A 19,347-nucleotide genomic window follows, 5' to 3' on the forward strand; every position below is an offset into this window, starting at 1 on the left:
GCTATATCTGAAAAGTATATTTACAAAATAAAATGTTGGTGTACTGTACAGGTTATACATAACTTTGTTTATATATATTGGCATATCCAGAATCGTCCCCTAAAGTAATTCATGTATATTAAATCAAATGGGCCTTCAGCACAGCCAATCGAATTACTGCTCTCCAAAAGAAGGCGGGACCTTCTCGCGCAACCAAGTACACTACATAATACTATTGTAATATTAAAATATCATTAGGGTTTTCAATTGTGTAAATACTGAACACCCATTTGTATGAATCAATCACCCTGTTAATCTTAACACGTATTTATCTCATGGTTCCAAATAAAATTGGATCAAAGGATTACCGATCCATAAACTAGTTTTGGAACTAAACCTTTTTCCTTTAACTAGAATACATGACTCAATATATTGTCAATATAAATTCGCTTTATTAAGGATTGATTTTCAGTGTTTAAGGATTTAATGTACATACTGAACATATACACACAAAAGACCTCTGTTTTCTTGACCTCTGCAGTTTTTAAGCCCAAACAGCCAACATGATTAGAAAGACAAATGGAGTCTGGCAGCAAGAAAAAAAAATTCTGTTTCTTGCACATAAATAATGCACATTCAACTGTTAAGTGAAGAAACATAAAATCAACGGTGGACATGAGTGTTTATGAAACTCGTGGAGTCATAATTTACACATGAAAGAGACAACAACAATTACAATTAAAACACATAACAGTATATAAATGACAACTGAGTTAAAGTGGCCATTTTAGCACCTTTTTTAATGACAAAAAGTGCAACACAGAGCTTATGAGCTAATTTCCCATCACATGGGTTTACTGACATCATATAACCATTTAAATGTCACAGCTGTGGATTTATAGGTGATGCGCAGTGCTTGCAACAGTAGACTTCAGCAGAACTATTACATTAAATGGTTTAACTGAACACATCATACCCACAAACAGGTATGTCTACAGTATGAGCAGATGCAGATAAAAAATGTCCAACAAATTACTAATGGACATTCATAATCTGTGGCTACTGAGAAATAACTCCAGACAAACCAACTAAAAACTGCATCAAATGCCTTTGAAACCTTGAAATTTTATTTATCTATAAAGAACTGTGATCAGACAGAACATTGAGGTCTACAATGTGGAAACAAAACAGAGGACTAGTAATCAACGATGAGCATTTGTTTCTCAGTTCCAAACATAGACGACATCTCCGAAGTAAGAGCAGCTTTTTACAAAATATACTAGAGAGAGTGTCCCCCGACAAGATGGCTGAACAAGAGTGCTGAAGTGTCATTGTGGGTGCAAACAAATATTGTAAGAAAGCACAGTGTATGTGTGCACCCAAGCGGAAAAAAATCCTGTGAGCAAAGGTGTACGTAGTGGCCGGCTTCTTTGTCCTTGTCATGTCAGCAGAAAGTGCGCGTGTCCAAATGAGAGTGTGGTGGTATGCCCGCAGAAGGACCGCTTACGCGTGAGGCTGAGGTGAGGAAGATGTCATCGTGTGTGTATTCATGAATACAGCCCAAGCAGAGAGTGGGACAGCTGTCACACCTCTGTCTGCTCATCAGTGAAGAATACGCTTGTGTGTATCTGTACGTTTGTTTTCAGTTCATGGCCTCGCTTGCCCTCACATCTCCGGCTGCTCCGCATTAACAGGCTGAGTTTGGGAATCAGGAGACTCGTAGCGCTGGTGGAAGTTTCGTTTTCTAATCTTCTCTGGGGCTTTCCTCCACAAAACAATCTCCTGAGGACACAGACAAATAAATTCATTGCCGGGATCTTGTGACAGATGTAAAAACTTTGCACAAATGAGTTACCTGCTGCTTAAAGTATCTTCTATCTTCTTCGTCCACTAACACCAGATTCAGGAAGTAGCGTACAGAGAACTTCTTGTTGACGTCCCGCATGGTGGTTGTCAAGTCATACCCTGGCCAAAAACATGAAACGCAAAAGCTCATATATAGTGAAGACAGGCATAAAAATATATTAGCTGATTAATGTCTTCCTTATAGTTCCTGTAAAGATAAAATATGTCTGGTAAATTTGATACACCACAGCAAGTGGTGATATTAACTACCCAGCTAAATTAAAATGATTTTTAAAAAATTGCGAAGTATATGAAATGAGGGTTCAAAACTTCCCTCTTCGTGTCGGGGCTTAATAGTGAAGATTCACTGTAGGGCGTTATGTTTGTTGTCAGTTAGTTACATCTTGAGGCATTGCTGGCAAAACTGAGTGCAAACAGCAGAAGGCCCTGTTGATTCAGGCTGGTTTAAAAGGACATTGCAATGAAGCCTGATGCAACCAGACACTCACTATTCATCGGATTTCTTGCTCAACAAGGCAGTGGCACAGAAATAATCCCGTGATTGAACGCTGAAGACTGTAGAAAGCTAACAGACAGAACGCTGCCTTTTCAAGCCAGGATTTATCTGGATTTTTTTCCCCAGGTTGCTGTTTTGTAAAAAATCAGAGCCTTATCTGAAAAGCTCAGAGCCTTATCAGTGCCTGAAGTTGGAGTGTAAGGGAATTCAAGAGTGTGATGGTTAACACCTGAGACTCGCTTCTCCCACCCTGTTGTGTTTGAAACGAAACTGTCGCTGAGCGGCAAATGGCGTATAGATCACACAACCAGATGCTTGGGCTAACATTACACTTTTAATTTTTCCATCGCAGGATGCCGTATCACTGTGTCAAGGTTGCTAATATCTCATTTCACTGTGTTCTGTGTAAAAGGCTGTTTTGTGGCAACAGGGTAAAATGTTAGCTGATCACTCTCTACAGCTGTACACCTCATGCTCATATTCCTCAATTATTTTATTTGACTTGGCTTATACGTTTAATGCCAAGAGGTTTACCACTAATAAAAAAAAAAATATTTCATCTGTATGCTTGTTTCTTGCATTATTTGCTCCATCATCCATATTTTTCTTTTGTTTGTTTGAACAATACATTTGATGTTTAAGTGTTAAGACAATGATTGGGAAAATATTCTTGGAATAAAATGTAATTAAGTTGAATAAAAACGTACTGCCATCTAAAATATCTATTAAAATAATGTTAAAATGTAAGTCAGGCAATTAAATAATTATTATTTTAATTTTCCGAGTGGTGAATCAATACTCATTGATCACTGAGACCAGAACTATTCTCTGAGCTGGACTGTCATCATTGCGTTTGCATCAGGTGATGTTTTCATTCAAATATTTACTTGACTTTTAAGGTATTTTTCAGATGTTCAGAAGATATTGAGAGCTGGTGACCAAATATGTTTTTTTTGTCTTCCATCTCTTGTGGAACAAGAAAGGAAAAGAAAAGTGGATATTGATATTACCTGCTAGAAAGAGTCTGATGGGAATAGATTCGCCTTTAACCGGTGCTCCATCCATAATCTCATACTTGGCCACTGTATCCGTCTCTGTGGTCGTACTCGGACCTAAAAGGGTAAACAAGAACATCATACACAGTGGACAGAAAACAGAAAAATGAAGTCAGTGCAGCAACGTGACTGTGTTAAAAAGTCGGGTTGAATATGGAGCTCTTCAACAATGAAGCTTTATTAATGTTACACTTTTCATACCAAAGAAACTGGCATGCAAGCATTAAAAATACTTTATTTTGCCCTGAACCTTGGATGCTAACCTATGCCTGTTATCTCCTTCTTGATGAGCTGCAGCTCCATGTGTTGGATCTTGATCCTGACCAGCAGGAAGTAAATCTTCCCAACGATGACGTCCTTTAGGTGGTACCTCGCAAGGAGACACATTGACAGAAGTTGTTCAAGCTTTTTTTTTTTTTTTTTTTTTTAAATAACCAAAAAGCAAATATAGTGGTGCCTATCTTACTTGGATTTATTGTATTCAAACTCGATGTGAAGGCAGTCTTCTATGCCGACCTCCATCTTGATTGAGTTGTTGACGTCTGGGTAGGTGGCCAGCTGATGGACAATCAGCTCATACTCCTTCACCAGATCTGACAATCGACGAACTATCGTCACCCTGAGAAAATACCTACATGAACACGAAGGAGGCGCTACATTAATAATCTGATTCGTCATTCATTTTCCAATTTAGAGAAAACAGATGTTTACTCAAATGGTGCCATGACACTACCTTAGCCTGACGTTGGCGCCAGTATACGACTCGTAGGGCTTCTCCACCTGCATGAACTCAAAGTCGTAGCTTCTATTCTGGGTGAGCTCTCCTGGCAACGCCAACTCTTTCACCAGATCCACAAACTCGTGGGTGTTGCTTTTGTCCGAGAAGAGCTCTGAAATAAAGAAGAAGAGATCCAAACAATCATGGACCATTTCAAATGTTTATCATAATAGATTGTGAGTGAAATGTTTTGAGGCTGTTGATAATAGTAAGTAGGAAACTGAGCTCTCTCTGTTTCGCTGCGGTTTTATTTGTTTTTCAAATTCCCTGGCAGGCGCTGATCAAACACTCCCCACCTGATTTAAAGACTAACTAAAATGTTTTGTATTGAAGTTTGTCAATCCGTATGTTAGCAGGCCACTTCCGCTGGTGCCATGACAAGAAGACAGCACCTTTTTTTATTCTGGGGCGGGGTGAACAAAAAGGAAAACACCAAATCATGCTCACCGATCTGTCCAACAAACTCAATGCGGATGCCCTGGTGCTCCAGTCGTTTTCCTCCCTGCTTGACATTTAGATTCACCTGAAGGACAAATATTTATTGTGATGGTGTAATGACTGTAAGACATATGACACTTGCTGAGGATGGCAGCACCATAAATAAATGTCACATTTGAAAGAAGATGGTGCCTACCAGTGTGGTCGCCTCGGTAAGGCGCTCTCTAGTATTGTCTTTGTTTTTGTGTTTTTCGTCCGTCTTTGGAGACCTTACACGACTCACTTACACAAGGGGAGAACTGCTAACCATCAAGGAGGCTACTCCGGACTTACTGTCACCAACTTTCAAATATCCCCTCAGTTTATTCCCCGAGTTACTCACCGGAGCGGCGTCCGCGGTTTTCGGCGCATGGAGACGGAAGCGGCGCCACAGAGGGAAGCGAGCCGACATTCAGGTGAAACTCCGCAAGAGAGGACACAGATTGGCGTTCCCGTCGATCCACCTCGCGAATGTACGCTCCCTACCCAACAAAATGGACGAGCTTCATCTTCTGTTAAAGACCAGTAAAGACTTCGGACGTTCCGCGGCCATGTGCTTCACGGAGACCTGGCTTTGCGACGCTGTACCCGATGGCGCCGTCATGCTTCCCGGCTTCAACATTCAACGAGCGGACCGCGACATGGAATCATCGTGAAAAACAAAGGGCGGCGGGATATGCCTCTATATCAACGAAAAATGGTGTACGGACGTCACGGTGCTCAGCACACACTGCAGCCCGCATTTGGAGTCGCTATTCTTAAACTGTAAACCATTCTACTCGCCACGTGAGTTTGCATCGTTCATACTGGCTGGAGTCTATATTACGCCTCAAGCTAACACGAACGCCGCATTGCTAACGCTCACCGAACAAGTCAACGAAATTGAAAAAAAACACCCGGACTCACCCTTCATTATTCTCGGGGACTTTAACAAAGCTAAACTCAACCACGAACTCCCTAAATACAAGCAGCACATCGACTGTCCTACCAGGGAAAATAATACTTTAGACCACTGCTCCACTACGGTAAAAAACGCATACCGTTCTATTCCTCGTGCAGCCCTGGGCTCGTCTGATCACTGCTTAATTCACTAAATATCGACGTGCAGGCAAGAACTTAAATGTGCGAAGCCTACAGTGAAAACAGTCAAAAAGTGGACCAATGAAGCCAAGATGGAACTTCAAAGCTGTTTAGACTGCACAGACTGGAGTGTCTTTGAAAATTCAGCTGGCAGCCTGGATGAATATACGGACACTGTCACATCCTATATCAGTTTCTGTGAAGAGGTTTGTGTACCAACAAAATCATTTCGCACATTCAACAACAACAAGCCGTGGTTCACTGCTAAACTTAAGCAGCTTCGCCAAGCTAAGGAGGACGCATATCAGAGCGGGGACAGGGCCCTGTATAACCGAGCTAGAAACCAGCTGACTAAAGAAATTAACATTGCAAAGAGGATCTATGCAGCAAAGTTGGAAAAACAGTTTAGCGCAAACGACTCTAAATCAGTCTGGCATGCATTCCAATCGCTGACTAATTACAAGCGACGATCCCCCCAAGCTGAGAACAATAGCACACTAGCCAACGACTTGAATACCTTCTATTGCAGATTTGAAAAGGACAGTTTCACACCACACACCCGACCCGGCCGCACCCGCGACCACAACCACACCTCTGACTTCTGCGTTAACCATCCATGAACAGGATGTGAGACACATCTTCAAACAACAGAAGATTAACAAAGCGGCAGGCCCGGACCATGTGTCCCCATCCTGTCTCAAAGTCTGCGCAGACCAGCTCGCTCCAGTCTTCACTCAGATCTTCAATAGATCTTTGGAAATGTGCAAAGTTCCATCCTGTTTCAAAGGCTCCACCATCATTCCAGTCCCCAAGAAACCTGCAATCTCGGGTCTGAATGACTACAGGCCTGTCGCTTTGACATCTGTGGTCATGAAGTCCTTTGAACGTCTCGTGATGGACCACCTCAAGAGTGTCACAGGTGCCCTGCTGGACCCCCTGCAGTTTGCCTACCAAGCGAACAGGTCTGCGGATGATGCAGTCAACATGGGACTGGACTTCATCCTAGAACACCTCAACAGTCCAGGGACCTACGCGAGGATCCTGTCTGCATATCAACAGGAAGCGGAGCGGCTGGAGCTGTGGTGCGGCCAACACAACCTGGAGCTGAACACGCTCAAGACTGTAGAGATGATCGTGGACTTCAGGAGGCATCCTTCGCCACAGCTGCCCCTCACGTTGTCCAGCTGCCTTGTGTCAACCGTCGAGACCTTCAAGTTCCTGGGAATTACAATCTCTCAGGACCTGATGTGGGCGATCAACATCAACTCCGTCCTCAAAAAGGTCCAGCAGAGGATGTACTTCCTGCGGCTTCTGAGAAAGCACGGCCTTCCACCGGAGCTGCTGAGACAGTTCTACACAGCGGTCATCGAATCGGTCCTGTGTTCTTCCATCACAGTCTGGTTCGGTGCTGCTACAAAAAAGGACAAACTCCGACTGCAACGGACAATCAAAACTGCTGAAAGGATTGTCGGTACCCCCCTATCCCACCATTGAGGACTTGCACGCTGCCAGAACTAAGACAAGGGCGTGCAAAATCCTCTCGGACCCACCGCACCCCGGTCACCAGCTCTTCCAGCTCCTTCCCTCAGGTAGGCGCTACCGATCAATGCAAACTAGAACTAGTAGACATTCCAACAGCTTCTTCCCTCTTGCGATCAACTTCTTAAACACCTAACCTATAATTCCATTACAACAAGCTGACAATTTTTTGACTTGAGTTCGTTGTCACATTTCTGTGGGGCCAATTATGTATTACTCGTGCACTCACTGTAGTTGTCTCGCCATGCTGCACTATTTGCATATACTGGCCACTCATGCCAGAGTAGCATCTGCTCCATTTGCACACTGATTGAGGAGTATCTGTAACATTTGCACAACCAACATTGTCCCAGATGATCGCACTCCTCGTCACTTTAAACCGCATACACTCCTTGAAGTCTCAGCGCCCTTTGCACAATGGTCATTGCACCGGACTATTGCAATATTAGTCATTCGAACTGCTCTAAGTGCTAGAGGACTCTGCATCTTTTTGCACAATTTTTTTTTTGTCAGTGTCTTTATGTCTCCAAAGTGTTCTGTAAATTGACTGTCTGTTGTACTAGAGCGGCTCCAACTACCGGAGACAAATTCCTTGTGTGTTTTGGATATACTTGGCAAATTAAAGATGATTCTAATTCTGATAAGTGAGTTTGCATTCACTCAGATAACACTATAAATATTTGAAGGAATTAAAAACTATTTGTCATTTCATTCAGGATTTATTTGGCTGTAAAGACACAGATCAATAAAAAATAAAAGTCACATTAAAGCTCAGTTGAACTCAGTTTACCTTCCCAGACACAGACTCTCCATCATAGAACATAAAATGTTTCTCCATCTTTCCATCTTCTGTCTTGAGTTCAGCCATCTTCCGGCTCTCTGCATCGTTCAGCAGGACATCAATCTCGCACACCGGCCCGAACAAACCCCCCAGGAAACTCTGGAAGTACAGCACACGGCGGTAGTGACGATACAATAAAAATGAAGCGGAGTACCGAGACAGGTGTTGGGACAAGGAAATATCAGTTAGAGGTTTACAAAGCTAACAAATACCTATTTTTTGCTGTAGAAAATAGACATTCATATTCACCTGTTCAATGATGTCATGTTTCTGTATGTATCTATCTATCTACTAGGAGTACACATGGTCACCCAATGAAGAATCCTGGTTCTGCTCAAGGATTCTAGAAGGAGAAGTGCCACCTCCAGAAGTGAAAATATAATCATATCTTTAGGGGGTCTTCATGGAGGCTCGCGCTTTGTTCCCCGAAAGTAAAATTCTCAAAGTGCCAACCCTTGTGGTCATGGTAATGCACAGCTTTTAAAATAAACTGTGGTTAACTTCTTTCTACACTTGTATGACAATTACCAATGTTTAAATGTGAGTGTACAGTAAATAGGGGTTCTTGATGGTGAAAATTTGATCCTGGAACAGATTGAATCAATTTCCATGATTTCCCATGGGAGAAAAAGTGTTCCGTTGTATAAGGAGTATGGTTCTAAATTGTATCCATATGAAAAATGTCTTGGCTTCACTATGCCTTAAAATCAGAAACCACTTCAAATGAATAACGTGAGTGTGTGGAGAAGAGATTTATTATAATTATTTTTTAAAAAAAAATTTTTTTTAAAGACTAATTTTAAGAATGTGTTAATTCCATGACAGTCACACTTTTCTTAGCAATTTACAACATTCTGGCCAAAACAACAACAACAACACGCATCACTGCCACACGAAGACTATTTGGAGCATTATCATCCCTCCTCCACACCAACCACGCAATGTGTCACCAGGATGTCAGGAGTCCACAATCACTGTCTCAGAAGAATGGGAGGGGGCGTGGTTATTCCCCCAGCTAAGATCCAACAGTCCATCAAAGATTTTGCAGTGTACATAGCACTGAACACAACCTTCAGTGGGGATTGGTCCAGGGCGCGCATGAAAAAATGCGTCTACATTTCAAGTCGGAAAAGAAATGACGGTGAACCACATATCGGGAGTGACATTTCCAACTTCTGCACAGCTCACAACGTCACCACAAGTGACATTAAGCGAACACTCGCGGGCAGTCCAACCTCTGTGAACTCGTTTCGTTCTTAACTAGCAGTAGCGTGTTACTTTACGGCAAGCAACCACCACAGACGGCCTCGCACTTTGCTAACTCGAGCAGCTTCGAGCAACCCCGCTAGCTTCCCTGTCAGCTTTTTTAAAACACCAACTAGTCGCTTTCAAGCCACACCGGAAGCGCTTATCCACGCTGCACGTTTATCGATAAAAGACCTTTTTTGTGGGGGGGGGGGGGTGCAGAAAAGCCAAAGCCCGGTAGTCGTTTTCCACTCACCATGTCGGCCGTGTAGCAGACAGTTGAAGCTAACAGCTTTAGCGTCGCTGGGTTGTAGCCCGTCCGCGTGCGCGTGCGCGTGAACCGAGCGACACGCTTCTCTCGAGACTGGCGGTCACGTGATGCGGGTCAGGTGGCCTGTGGGCGGGGCAGGGACCTCACGTGATCCTGGACCAGAATCTCTCAAGTGTGTTAATTTCGCACTCCCTTTATTCCAGTGATTTTCATTTTGGTGAATCATGTTATAATATTTTACTTCTGCATTTACATTCCTGGGTATGAAGATTTTTGAAAAAGCAATACCAGTCCTGTAAAGGTGTTCAGGATGCCACATTTTTTCATTTAATTTCTTCATTGTACAAGGGCCATTTCACCAAATTGTAGCCATTTACTTTTTTGTAACTCTCAAAATACGAAAGTCTGTCTTATTTTAACTCCTAAGGTGCATTCAAACTCGCACGACAATGATTACATATAAAGTCAATGCAAATGCGAGAATAGGCGCCAATTCGTGCCGGGCGAGGAGAAAGATGTGTTTGACACGACACAAGTCGGGCATACACGTGAAAATTCCCTTCTTCACCGATTTGGTCCAGTTGAAAAATGTCAACTTGAGCCATAAATTTGCGTGACGCTCCGTCCCGACAGCCAGTCAGCGTCGAGAAGATTCTGCGTCACACACAACGTCCTAGAATCGTTGAACAGAACAATGGAGGGTGAAATTATCATTGCTGTTTGTGGGCACTCGGAACCTTTTGCTAACTCCTGCTATCCATCTATCCATTTACGAAAAAAAGAGGAGGCCTGGAGAATGGTGAGCGAGGAAGTTGGCGTATCTGGTAGCCTGTATTTATGTTACTTATTTACAGCTGTCGGTTGTACTTAACTTTGAACCAAGTTAGCAATAGCATTCGCCAAAGTTTTAGCACAACCAATGCCCACCAGTGATAACAACACTGATGTCGGATTGACTAGCGATGTTCAAAGAATTGGTGTTGGTATCCCCGTCTCCGGTTCCGTATGGCACGAAAGAAGCGAATTTCCCGTTCGGTGTGTGCACAACTCTCGCATTCAAACTTGCGTGAGTAACGCAAGGCGAAAGTTCGCTTCGCGTCCGGTGTGCACGCAGCATTAATCTGATATTACACATGAACTACAGTACTCAAAATATGTATTGACCCATCTCAGGCAGCACATTTTTTATGTCATTGTTTTATTGTACTGAAATTCCTCATTTAAAGAACAGGACAGAAAGTAACATGAGTGAGTTTATAGCATAGTATTATCAAGTACATGAACAAAGGTCACGTGGCATTGATACTAATAGCATGTTTTTTAAAAGTATTTTTTAAAAATAAACAAATAAAATAAAATATTTAGGTAACAAGACTATGCCAAGATTTCAACTTTATTTTTGAATATACAAGAAAATAAATCTTACTTTTGGCCTTCCAATGGCCTACAGAGAATCTGAATGATGCAACTACTTGTGGACCATGTGACTTTTTTAGAGGAGGTAATTTATTACCTCCTCTCTTATTAAAATTATATATATATATATATTTGTATAGGATTTAAATGATTATATTTCATGGTAAAGTCTACTTTCAGGAAGCGGGAACAGGCAACAAATGCTATTTAAAGCTGAATAAAAATATATATTTTACAGTTTACTTTATCATGCATTTTATTGCCTCAGGACTCAAATGGAACCGATTCAATGAGAAAGCAAAGTAGGCACAGATTTTATTTGCAGACTTTTCTTCTTCTTCTAATAAGATGCAGCCTCACATTTTAATTGAACGTCCTGCATCCTTTTTTCAATGACCTCACCATCTTTATAGTTGCTTTTAGCTTTTTGAATTGACAGTCCAACAGGTTCAGGCGAATGGATCTTTGTCCAGCACCAGGGTTTTTTTTTATAATGTACATGGAGAGATGTAGAAAACAGATGTGAATACCAACGATACCAACTCTTTATTGTTAGGATTGAATCTTGTTTTAAGACTCTTGTTTTTTTTTTATATGCACATAATGCATAATTTCAATAGGACTCAACACATCTTTTCCTTGAGGGTATTTATTGTGTTGGGCAAGATTGTCATGTTGAGTCTTGCACAGCTGAAATTCCCTTAAAAGTATTACACAATCCTTTCTGGTGATCTAAAGTGACTAAAGCCTCAAAGGAGATTGCAGTGTGGGGCTGCCTATGATATGTTACAGGTTTAACAAGCTGATTTAAAGTGTTAATTTAAACAAATATTCCGTTGTATATTTATTTCACATAAAGCACAGCTGCAGGCAGAAGCAGAGGTGCAGCACCAACCAATACAATTGTGGCCACCAGGTGGTAATGCAGTAGATCTTTTTTAGTATGACGTTACAGTGTGTAAAGTAGAACACGTTGTGAACTCTACAACTGCAGAAGATGGTCGTCCTCCATTTCCTTGTCAGCTGCTTTGTCCTTCTCCTGCCAAAAACTGCTGAGGAACCTCCTGAAGGCCTGTGAGTCTACGCGTCCAACTAGAAGCAGACAAGTCAGAAATCAACTGGATGAAATTACAATTAGATGGAGAAGTTCCATGCACTTGAAATTCACCTTTGTATTGGTCCATGTCTGTCCAGGAATCGCCAGAACCTGTTTCGTGTTCGGCATTCGTATAAAACGCATAGTCTAGCCAGAGTGGACCAGCAGAGCCCTCATAAGCAGAACCGTCCTCAGGCTGTAAAACCTCAGCGGACTCCCTCATTCTTACTGGACCCTCTTCCTTCACCGGCTGGGCCTCACTGGGATTAACAAAGACAGTCAAATATCAGAAATTAAAGAGATCACATGTCCTTTTTAGAGTACTTTGTCAATTATAGGGAGCTAACTATAATTGCATTGTAATCTCATTGACCACCGACTCCGTCTCTTGCGTGGGTGGGGTGGGGTCCTCAGTCCCCGCGGTGCGGCCGCAGCAATTACAGGTCACTTCTGAAGGTTATTGTGCATGCGAGGACGGTGTCAATCCACTTGCATGTGTCCGCAGACTCTGGGACTTATTCGCTGGGTGTGGGGCCACTCACTCATTGCGATAAATAACTCATAACTATGCAAACTTCCTGGGTAACCCCTCACTTGCACTCTGTTTCTAAAGATGTTTAGAATTTGCATAGCCACTCCAATCACACTTCAGCTGTACGGCCGGGTCCACGACCCCTTGTCCTGCATGCTTCCCCTCCTGTCCTCGTCCTGTCCAATCATTTCCTATATTGTCCTGTCCTTCCTTCACAGGGTGTAGCACTACTGCTCCATACAACACTTGAATGTCATGTGTCATTGTACAAGGCATATAATAATTTATTTTGCTTATCTTTCTTACAGCTAGTTTCCTGTCTTTTTTTTTCTTTTCTTCCTACTGTTTTATTTAGTTATTTTTTTCACTGTCTCTCCCTTTTGTTTTCTTCTGTCACTCCCCTAACTTTGTTCTGTCTGACTGTAAATTTCAGTAAATATTCATCAGAATACAAAAAAAACCACACAGTAGCAGCTTAAAAACTCCACCGTGGCACAGTAAAACTCTTCTGCTTGACCTAACAGCTGAAAAGGACCCCCCCAAAAAAAGGGAGGAGGGGGGGGGAGTGCCAAAAAGGTGTTATGTTTAACAGAAAGATCCACGATATAGCGGAACCACGATTAAGTGGTGGAATCCTGACTGGGCAAACTGAAGTGCAGAAATGAATAGAAAAAAATGCCAATTTTTCTCATGAATACTGGTCAAAGTCGTGGTTTAGTTACAATAATGGGATAAACCTGCATACATTCGGGAGCTGCAAATGTGTCATATTGAAATATATATATATATATATATATATATATATATATATATATATTTTTTTTATAAACTTGGCTAAGGTCAGCTTTGTCCTTATTCTATTATAGTTGTTTTAAAGGCATAATTGTTGATACAAATCTCTCATTGCAAGTGGTCATTTGTGTATATTCTTGTTATTCATCTCTTTGTCCTCATTCATAGACTTTTAACTACCATGCCGTCAATCTACTCTTTTGTTCTTTACAAGATGTTTAATCAAACTCCATTTGCTCGAGTCTGCCGCATACACTCATATTAAACAATAGACCAGAAGCAGCAGCCCACCATGCGTCACAGTCCACTTCCTGTCGACGCGTCCCTTTGGTTTCCTGTTCAGGGCGAGCTGACAAATGTGAGCTCTGCTGATTTGTGTTTAGAAAAAGCCCCCAGCATGCCATATAAGAGAACTGCTGGCGCCGCCGGCATTTGGTAGAAAACTATCTTGACCTCTACACACCAGGTCACAAACTTCACCAAATAACTAGCCTCTAAATAGACCCTGTACAATAAAAAAATATATTTTACATGATAGTTCTGTGTACGTGCTTCAGTGATTTCAGCATAGGAGCAGCTCGATGAAATGCGATTTGATTTGTTCATGTCATATTTTCCCTCTGGAGGTGATTAACGGATGCTATCTGCATCATTTCAGAAGAACCCGAAAGAGGAACTGAGAGAAATAAACACAGACCCAGTAGACACACATATACACACACAATGAAACCTCAGGTTTTGCACAAATGCCACATGAAACACACACTTACACGCACAATTTTGTGGCTAATTCAGCTTTTTTCATGTGACAAAAACCGACAAAATGTAGACTTATTGCAATGAGTGCAAAAAAAAACACCCACTTGTGGCTTAACTACACACAGTGGTAAGTGTCCTGAGATATGAGTTTAATTTGTTCCGTGACCACGCTCGTCTCTCAAAACACTCAAATCATCTTTCACGACTGAAATGAATGGAAATGCCATTAAACTGTTCCAGCCCCTCCCCCCACCCAAAAAAACAAAAACAAATGTAATGTGTTTTTGATAAGGAAAATAGCACTCTATGTTGTTGTACTTTATATAACGTAAAGTAGTAACATAATTAAATAGAATGTACATTTTTAAACAGTTTTCACATCATGATTAATTCACTGCAACTCTTTCTGGTGTCTGACTTGACCACCGGGGGCAGTATAATAAAGTCATGATGACACAAACGAAGAAGACTTTTACAACTACTGTAAGTGACTCAGTAAACCGCAGTAATAGAAGTTTTTCACAGAGGAAAAGAATACATGCCTGTGAGTATTGCGGTCTACGTGTTGCTCCATCGTTTGTGTGCAAATAGTTGTGCTTAAAGGGTTATAACCCCGTGACTATGGATGCTATTCGTTAGCCTGTCAATGGTGTTTTGCCTTGTGTGCCAGCATTAAGCCTGCGGAAGGCAGCAGCTGTTGAATAAATAAACAGCCTATAATTCTGTTTTATGTTAAGTTTGACAGTAAACATGAACTCAGAGTGGCATTGAACATCTTGACGCTTCTTACTAATTGTTCACTACCTGCTTAACTGCTGCTTGTTGTGAAGTGAGTTGAGTTCACTGCCACCATGCAGCGTATTGTATCTCACGTTTTTACTCGCAAGTCGAAGCAATTAAATTGCTCGAACAACTTAAAAAAAACAACTTGCAAGTCGGCTGAATCGTAGCTCATATTATTTCTATGATGCTAAAAACCACAAACATGTATTTTCACTGCCCGTGTTAAACCTGTCCAAATCAATAGAATCAATATGTTTGATTGTTTTGCTTCTATTTTGCTACACAGTATGCTAAACTCCGTGAAATCCAACACGAGCTGTATCACGTATATGCCCTTCATATGCCTGTAGACACTCTTCACAACCTCAAGGCATGCTCCTGAAGTGGTGCAGAATTTTTGCCCCACTCATGTCGTGCTGCTACACCACCACAAATTACAATAATTAACACATTGTTAAATAAATACCTCTCTGACTAAATAATACTTACAGGTATTGTACACTCGAAGGAGGCAGTTTGGTCGGCAGGTCAGGACTCCACTCCATCTGTGGACTTTGTTGAGTCGCACAGTTGGCACGGTCGCCCTCAGGCCGACACTTGACAAAGTTATATACCGCAGTTCTGGGCGCTCCTAATACAAAAAAAAGGATCATATGTCTCAATATTATTTTATTTAACGCGACAAGTGGAATGGTTCAGGAGATTACAACATGATTCTGCAACTGGCTAAAGTAACGTCAGCTCGCTGGTGGAGGAAGTTATGGCGACATGGCATTTTCTCAATTCATTTGAGCTCATCAGTAATGTACATTAACATGTAACTCTTATTTATCAATTAAAAGCATCGTCACTCTTCACGCAAAAGAGTAAGGTTACCACTATTTCTGACTGTATTATCTGGAAAATGTGGGCGTTGGAATATTTTGTGTTCACACCCATTGACAGTTGAAGCCAAAAACATAACATGATGACATGATCGTGTATCTACTGAGGATTATATGCCACATGTCTGACTAGAATGACAAATTTATGTTGGAAGACCCACAATAAGAAGTTAAACGTTTTATCACCTAAGTGCAGGCCTGTATCTTCGATTACATATATTGTAGTTCCTCACCGGGAGCTAAACTTAATAAAATACATGCTATATTTTCAATTCATACATAAACTGAATGATAAAGGACACAACAGACATGAATTACTATAGGGATTAATCAAAAACTTTAAATAGATTATAGCGCCTAGTTAAAATTGATGAGGCTGATCCAGTGGAGGGGGGGGGGGGATCATTAAATCGATATACCTGAACAAGACAACATGAACAAAATATCACATACACAATCACACACAACTACAACCAACTACAATCAGCATGCAGGCAGCCCATTTGATAATTAATGTATTGTATAGTTATCATTAAAAACCTATTAAGAATTAATAAAAGGTCATATGGATTTTGGAAGGGAACCTTTCAAAAAAAAGTGATACACAAATATATGGCTTTTAATACTGCTTGGGCAAGAGGTTTCTGTAGACAGGAAAACATTATACATTTGTCAAATGTATCTTTTTAGGGTATCTGAAACATAGTGAATATGTTTGGAAAATTTTTAACCTTAATTTTTTATAATTGCAAATCATATCGTCTGTATGGAACCTTACGGCTCACCCTCTTTTAAGGGAGGTGAATCAAATTAAGGAATCAAGAATTTCATTTTGGATATTTTCTTCTGCTCTATCAACTTTCCTTCTATCCCAAATTGTTACCTTTACGCTCTCAAAAAGCACATTATTGTACCTTATGGGCTACGATGGCTGTTTACTGGGGCGCTGCTTTTTGTACCCTGAACTCTTGACACCTTTCGGAACAAAACTGTCACCATTTGGATTCAAATTATTAATCCAATGGGTTACATTCATGTTTTGTGCATTTTGGGACACAAATTGGCTACAACTGTACCCTTGTGAGTGAAAAATGGCATTTGTGTTCACTGTGAAACTGAAAAAAACCCCAACTAATTTCTATGATTTGTCATCCTTTGAGTTGTCTGTTATTTATTTATTTTGTTTGTTTGTTTGAATGACAGTTGCTCATGTTAACATGCCAGCCACAGATGCTCACAAGAGAACCCTGGCCAGTACCAGGAAATTGCCTGTTAATATGAAATACGTTTCTGTCAAAATAATAGCATTCACTGTCATGTTACCATCAGTAGTAATTCCTAATTACCTTCAGCGTGTAAGGCGACGAGGCAGCAGGCCGCGATGAAGAAGGTCCAAGCCATTCTTAGCTTAAGGCCACAACAATAAAAGAGAACAAAAACACTTCTTTCCAGAGCTGAAGACTGAGTCCAAATGCCTGACACATCACACTCATATACATACATACACACACTCCCCAGACTGAGCTCAGCCCTCTGCCTGCGTCACGGTTTCCTGAAGTATTCGTGTGTTAAAAAAAAAAAAAAGTCTGTGAGCATCCTCAGTGGAAACTTTTACTTTCTCAAATCAAGAAGATCTTATGTTTATCTGACTGCATGAAAGGAAATACCACCAGACTGAATCTGGCTAACTAGTCTCAAGTAAGCTTAATTGGCCTGATAATGACAAGGATGAGGGGAGGAGAAGATCAACAGTGTGTAATATCCGCTGAATATGTTGGCATGTTACACAGGTGAAACATCCATTTTCAACACCGCTTATTCCGGTTAGGGTCACGGGGCGCTGGACCCTATCCCAGCTGACTTCGACTTCGGGCGAAAGGCGGACTACACCCTGAACTGGCCGCCAGTCAGTCACAGGGCACAGGTGAAAACAAAAACAACAAATAACCATTGATTTACAGTACAATTATTGTGACCTCACTTGACTGGAATGTGTGCGCGTGCTGCCTTACGTGTCAGTGTTAGTTTGCGTTGAGTGCCAACATGTTTAACTTCACAAACGTGTACTACAGTGTATCGCTAGGATGCATTCCACTTCAATGTTCATTTTCTCCAAGCCACAACACACCAACATGGCACAATCTTGTGATACAGGTGCTGTATCAACATAGATCTCAGTATCACGCAGTGCATTTGTACAACTGCACAAACTACAACCACAATAATAAACGTGTTGTTAACCAGTGAGTAATGACTAATTAAAAACTAAGGAGTTTTTGATATTTATAGAGACCGAATATATTGTATTGGATTGTTGCGGTTGTCACGTTCCAGCATTCCTTGTTTCCACGTCACCGACTCACAGTAAGACTACCACTGTATATACACCAACTAAAGTATATAAATATTTTCAATATTATTCGCATATTCTGTTATGTGGAAAAAGCCCATTAACTCACTGACACTCAAAATGTGTGATCATTATTTCCTTAACCATGATATGGCAGTTTCATATACATTTCTTTATAACATTTACTGTAATTGTCAACTGTTGATTGGCGAAGAGAAATCACATGGTTCTACCAATGATATCAGGAGTTTGAGAGGTGTCTCACAGCTGAATTCATGTCTCACTCTAACGAGAAACGTAGATTACTTTTCTCTGGAAACATCTATTTGCTGTTGGACAATCTATTAGTTATTAATAGTAATTGAATTGTCATACAGTTAGGCCCAGATGTCTTGAGCAAATGACTGACGGTTTTATGATGCCTTTCTATAACACTGCAATGCATTTACATAAAAAAAATTATTAATTTTAGACTCCCATCTATAATTTGAGAGGTTTTACAAAGTTAAGTGAAACGCAAAGCAAGACCCACAAACGAATCGTTGCAGTTAAACTCCCAATTTGGTGATGTCCATCCATACCTCAGGCACACATTGACTGTTAAGGATTTTTATGCGAGAATTAAATATTATGGTTATTACAATTATGTCAAATGTCCAAATACTATTGATCTCCTGGAAAGAAAGGTACTCTTCATAAAATGCATTAAATGCTAAACCTCTGAAAGTGTAAAGTCTGTACTTTCACCACGTGTCTATTGTTTTATTTCAAATCAAGTGTGGGTGTGTACAAAGGCAATACTAAACCGTCACTGTCTGAAATACCTTCTTGTCATTTAGTCACAGTCCAAAATGAGAGAAAATTGTAACAATTTCACAAACTGTTTGCCTTGGTAGTTTTATTCCTAAAAAAATATATTACAGTTGCATTTTGAAATTTAACACTGCGCTTAAATATGTGGAAAGAAAAATGTACTTAAATGATTCAATTAAAATGTATTTCACTTAAGTTAAACATTTTACCTAAATGTTTAAAAAACAGGATGTCAATGCAAATGTATTGAACTTTAAAGATAAATACACCTGAACTGTACTTTGACAGTGATTCT

The 19,347-nt window shown here is 40.8% G+C and overlaps 1 protein-coding gene across 2 annotated transcripts; it reads right to left on the bottom strand.

The window, feature by feature from the left end:
- Window positions 1-409: 409 nt before the first annotated feature.
- Window positions 410-9,711, bottom strand: vps26a (VPS26, retromer complex component A). 2 transcript variants are annotated; one of them, XM_061666784.1, is made up of 11 exons: window positions 9,613-9,711; window positions 8,061-8,210; window positions 4,995-5,133; window positions 4,809-4,894; window positions 4,622-4,697; window positions 4,130-4,286; window positions 3,863-4,027; window positions 3,660-3,766; window positions 3,352-3,453; window positions 1,835-1,944; window positions 410-1,761 (listed from the first exon to the last, which is right to left on the bottom strand). In XM_061666784.1, exons 1-11 carry the CDS (start codon window positions 9,613-9,615, stop codon window positions 1,645-1,647), a joined length of 1,212 nt encoding a protein of 403 aa, XP_061522768.1. In that variant the 5' UTR covers window positions 9,616-9,711; the 3' UTR covers window positions 410-1,644. The 2 variants fall into 2 exon arrangements, with proteins under 2 accessions (XP_061522768.1, XP_061522776.1); XM_061666792.1 differs by lacking the exons at window positions 4,809-4,894; window positions 4,995-5,133.
- Window positions 9,712-19,347: the final 9,636 nt, after the last annotated feature.

The sequence above is a fragment of the Phycodurus eques genome, chromosome 2, assembly GCF_024500275.1.
Source record: "Phycodurus eques isolate BA_2022a chromosome 2, UOR_Pequ_1.1, whole genome shotgun sequence".
Lineage (NCBI taxonomy): Eukaryota > Metazoa > Chordata > Actinopteri > Syngnathiformes > Syngnathidae > Phycodurus > Phycodurus eques.

What these genes read in the sequence shown, in the direction of transcription:
- vps26a (XM_061666784.1), bottom strand. An exon ending in TTTGAATACAATAAATCCAA is followed by an intron (nt 3,767 to 3,862) that starts GTAAGATAGGCA and finishes TCTCCTTGCGAG; the next exon opens with GTACCACCTAAAGGACGTCA. An exon ending in GAAGATACTTTAAGCAGCAG is followed by an intron (nt 1,762 to 1,834) that starts GTAACTCATTTG and finishes CTGTGTCCTCAG; the next exon opens with GAGATTGTTTTGTGGAGGAA.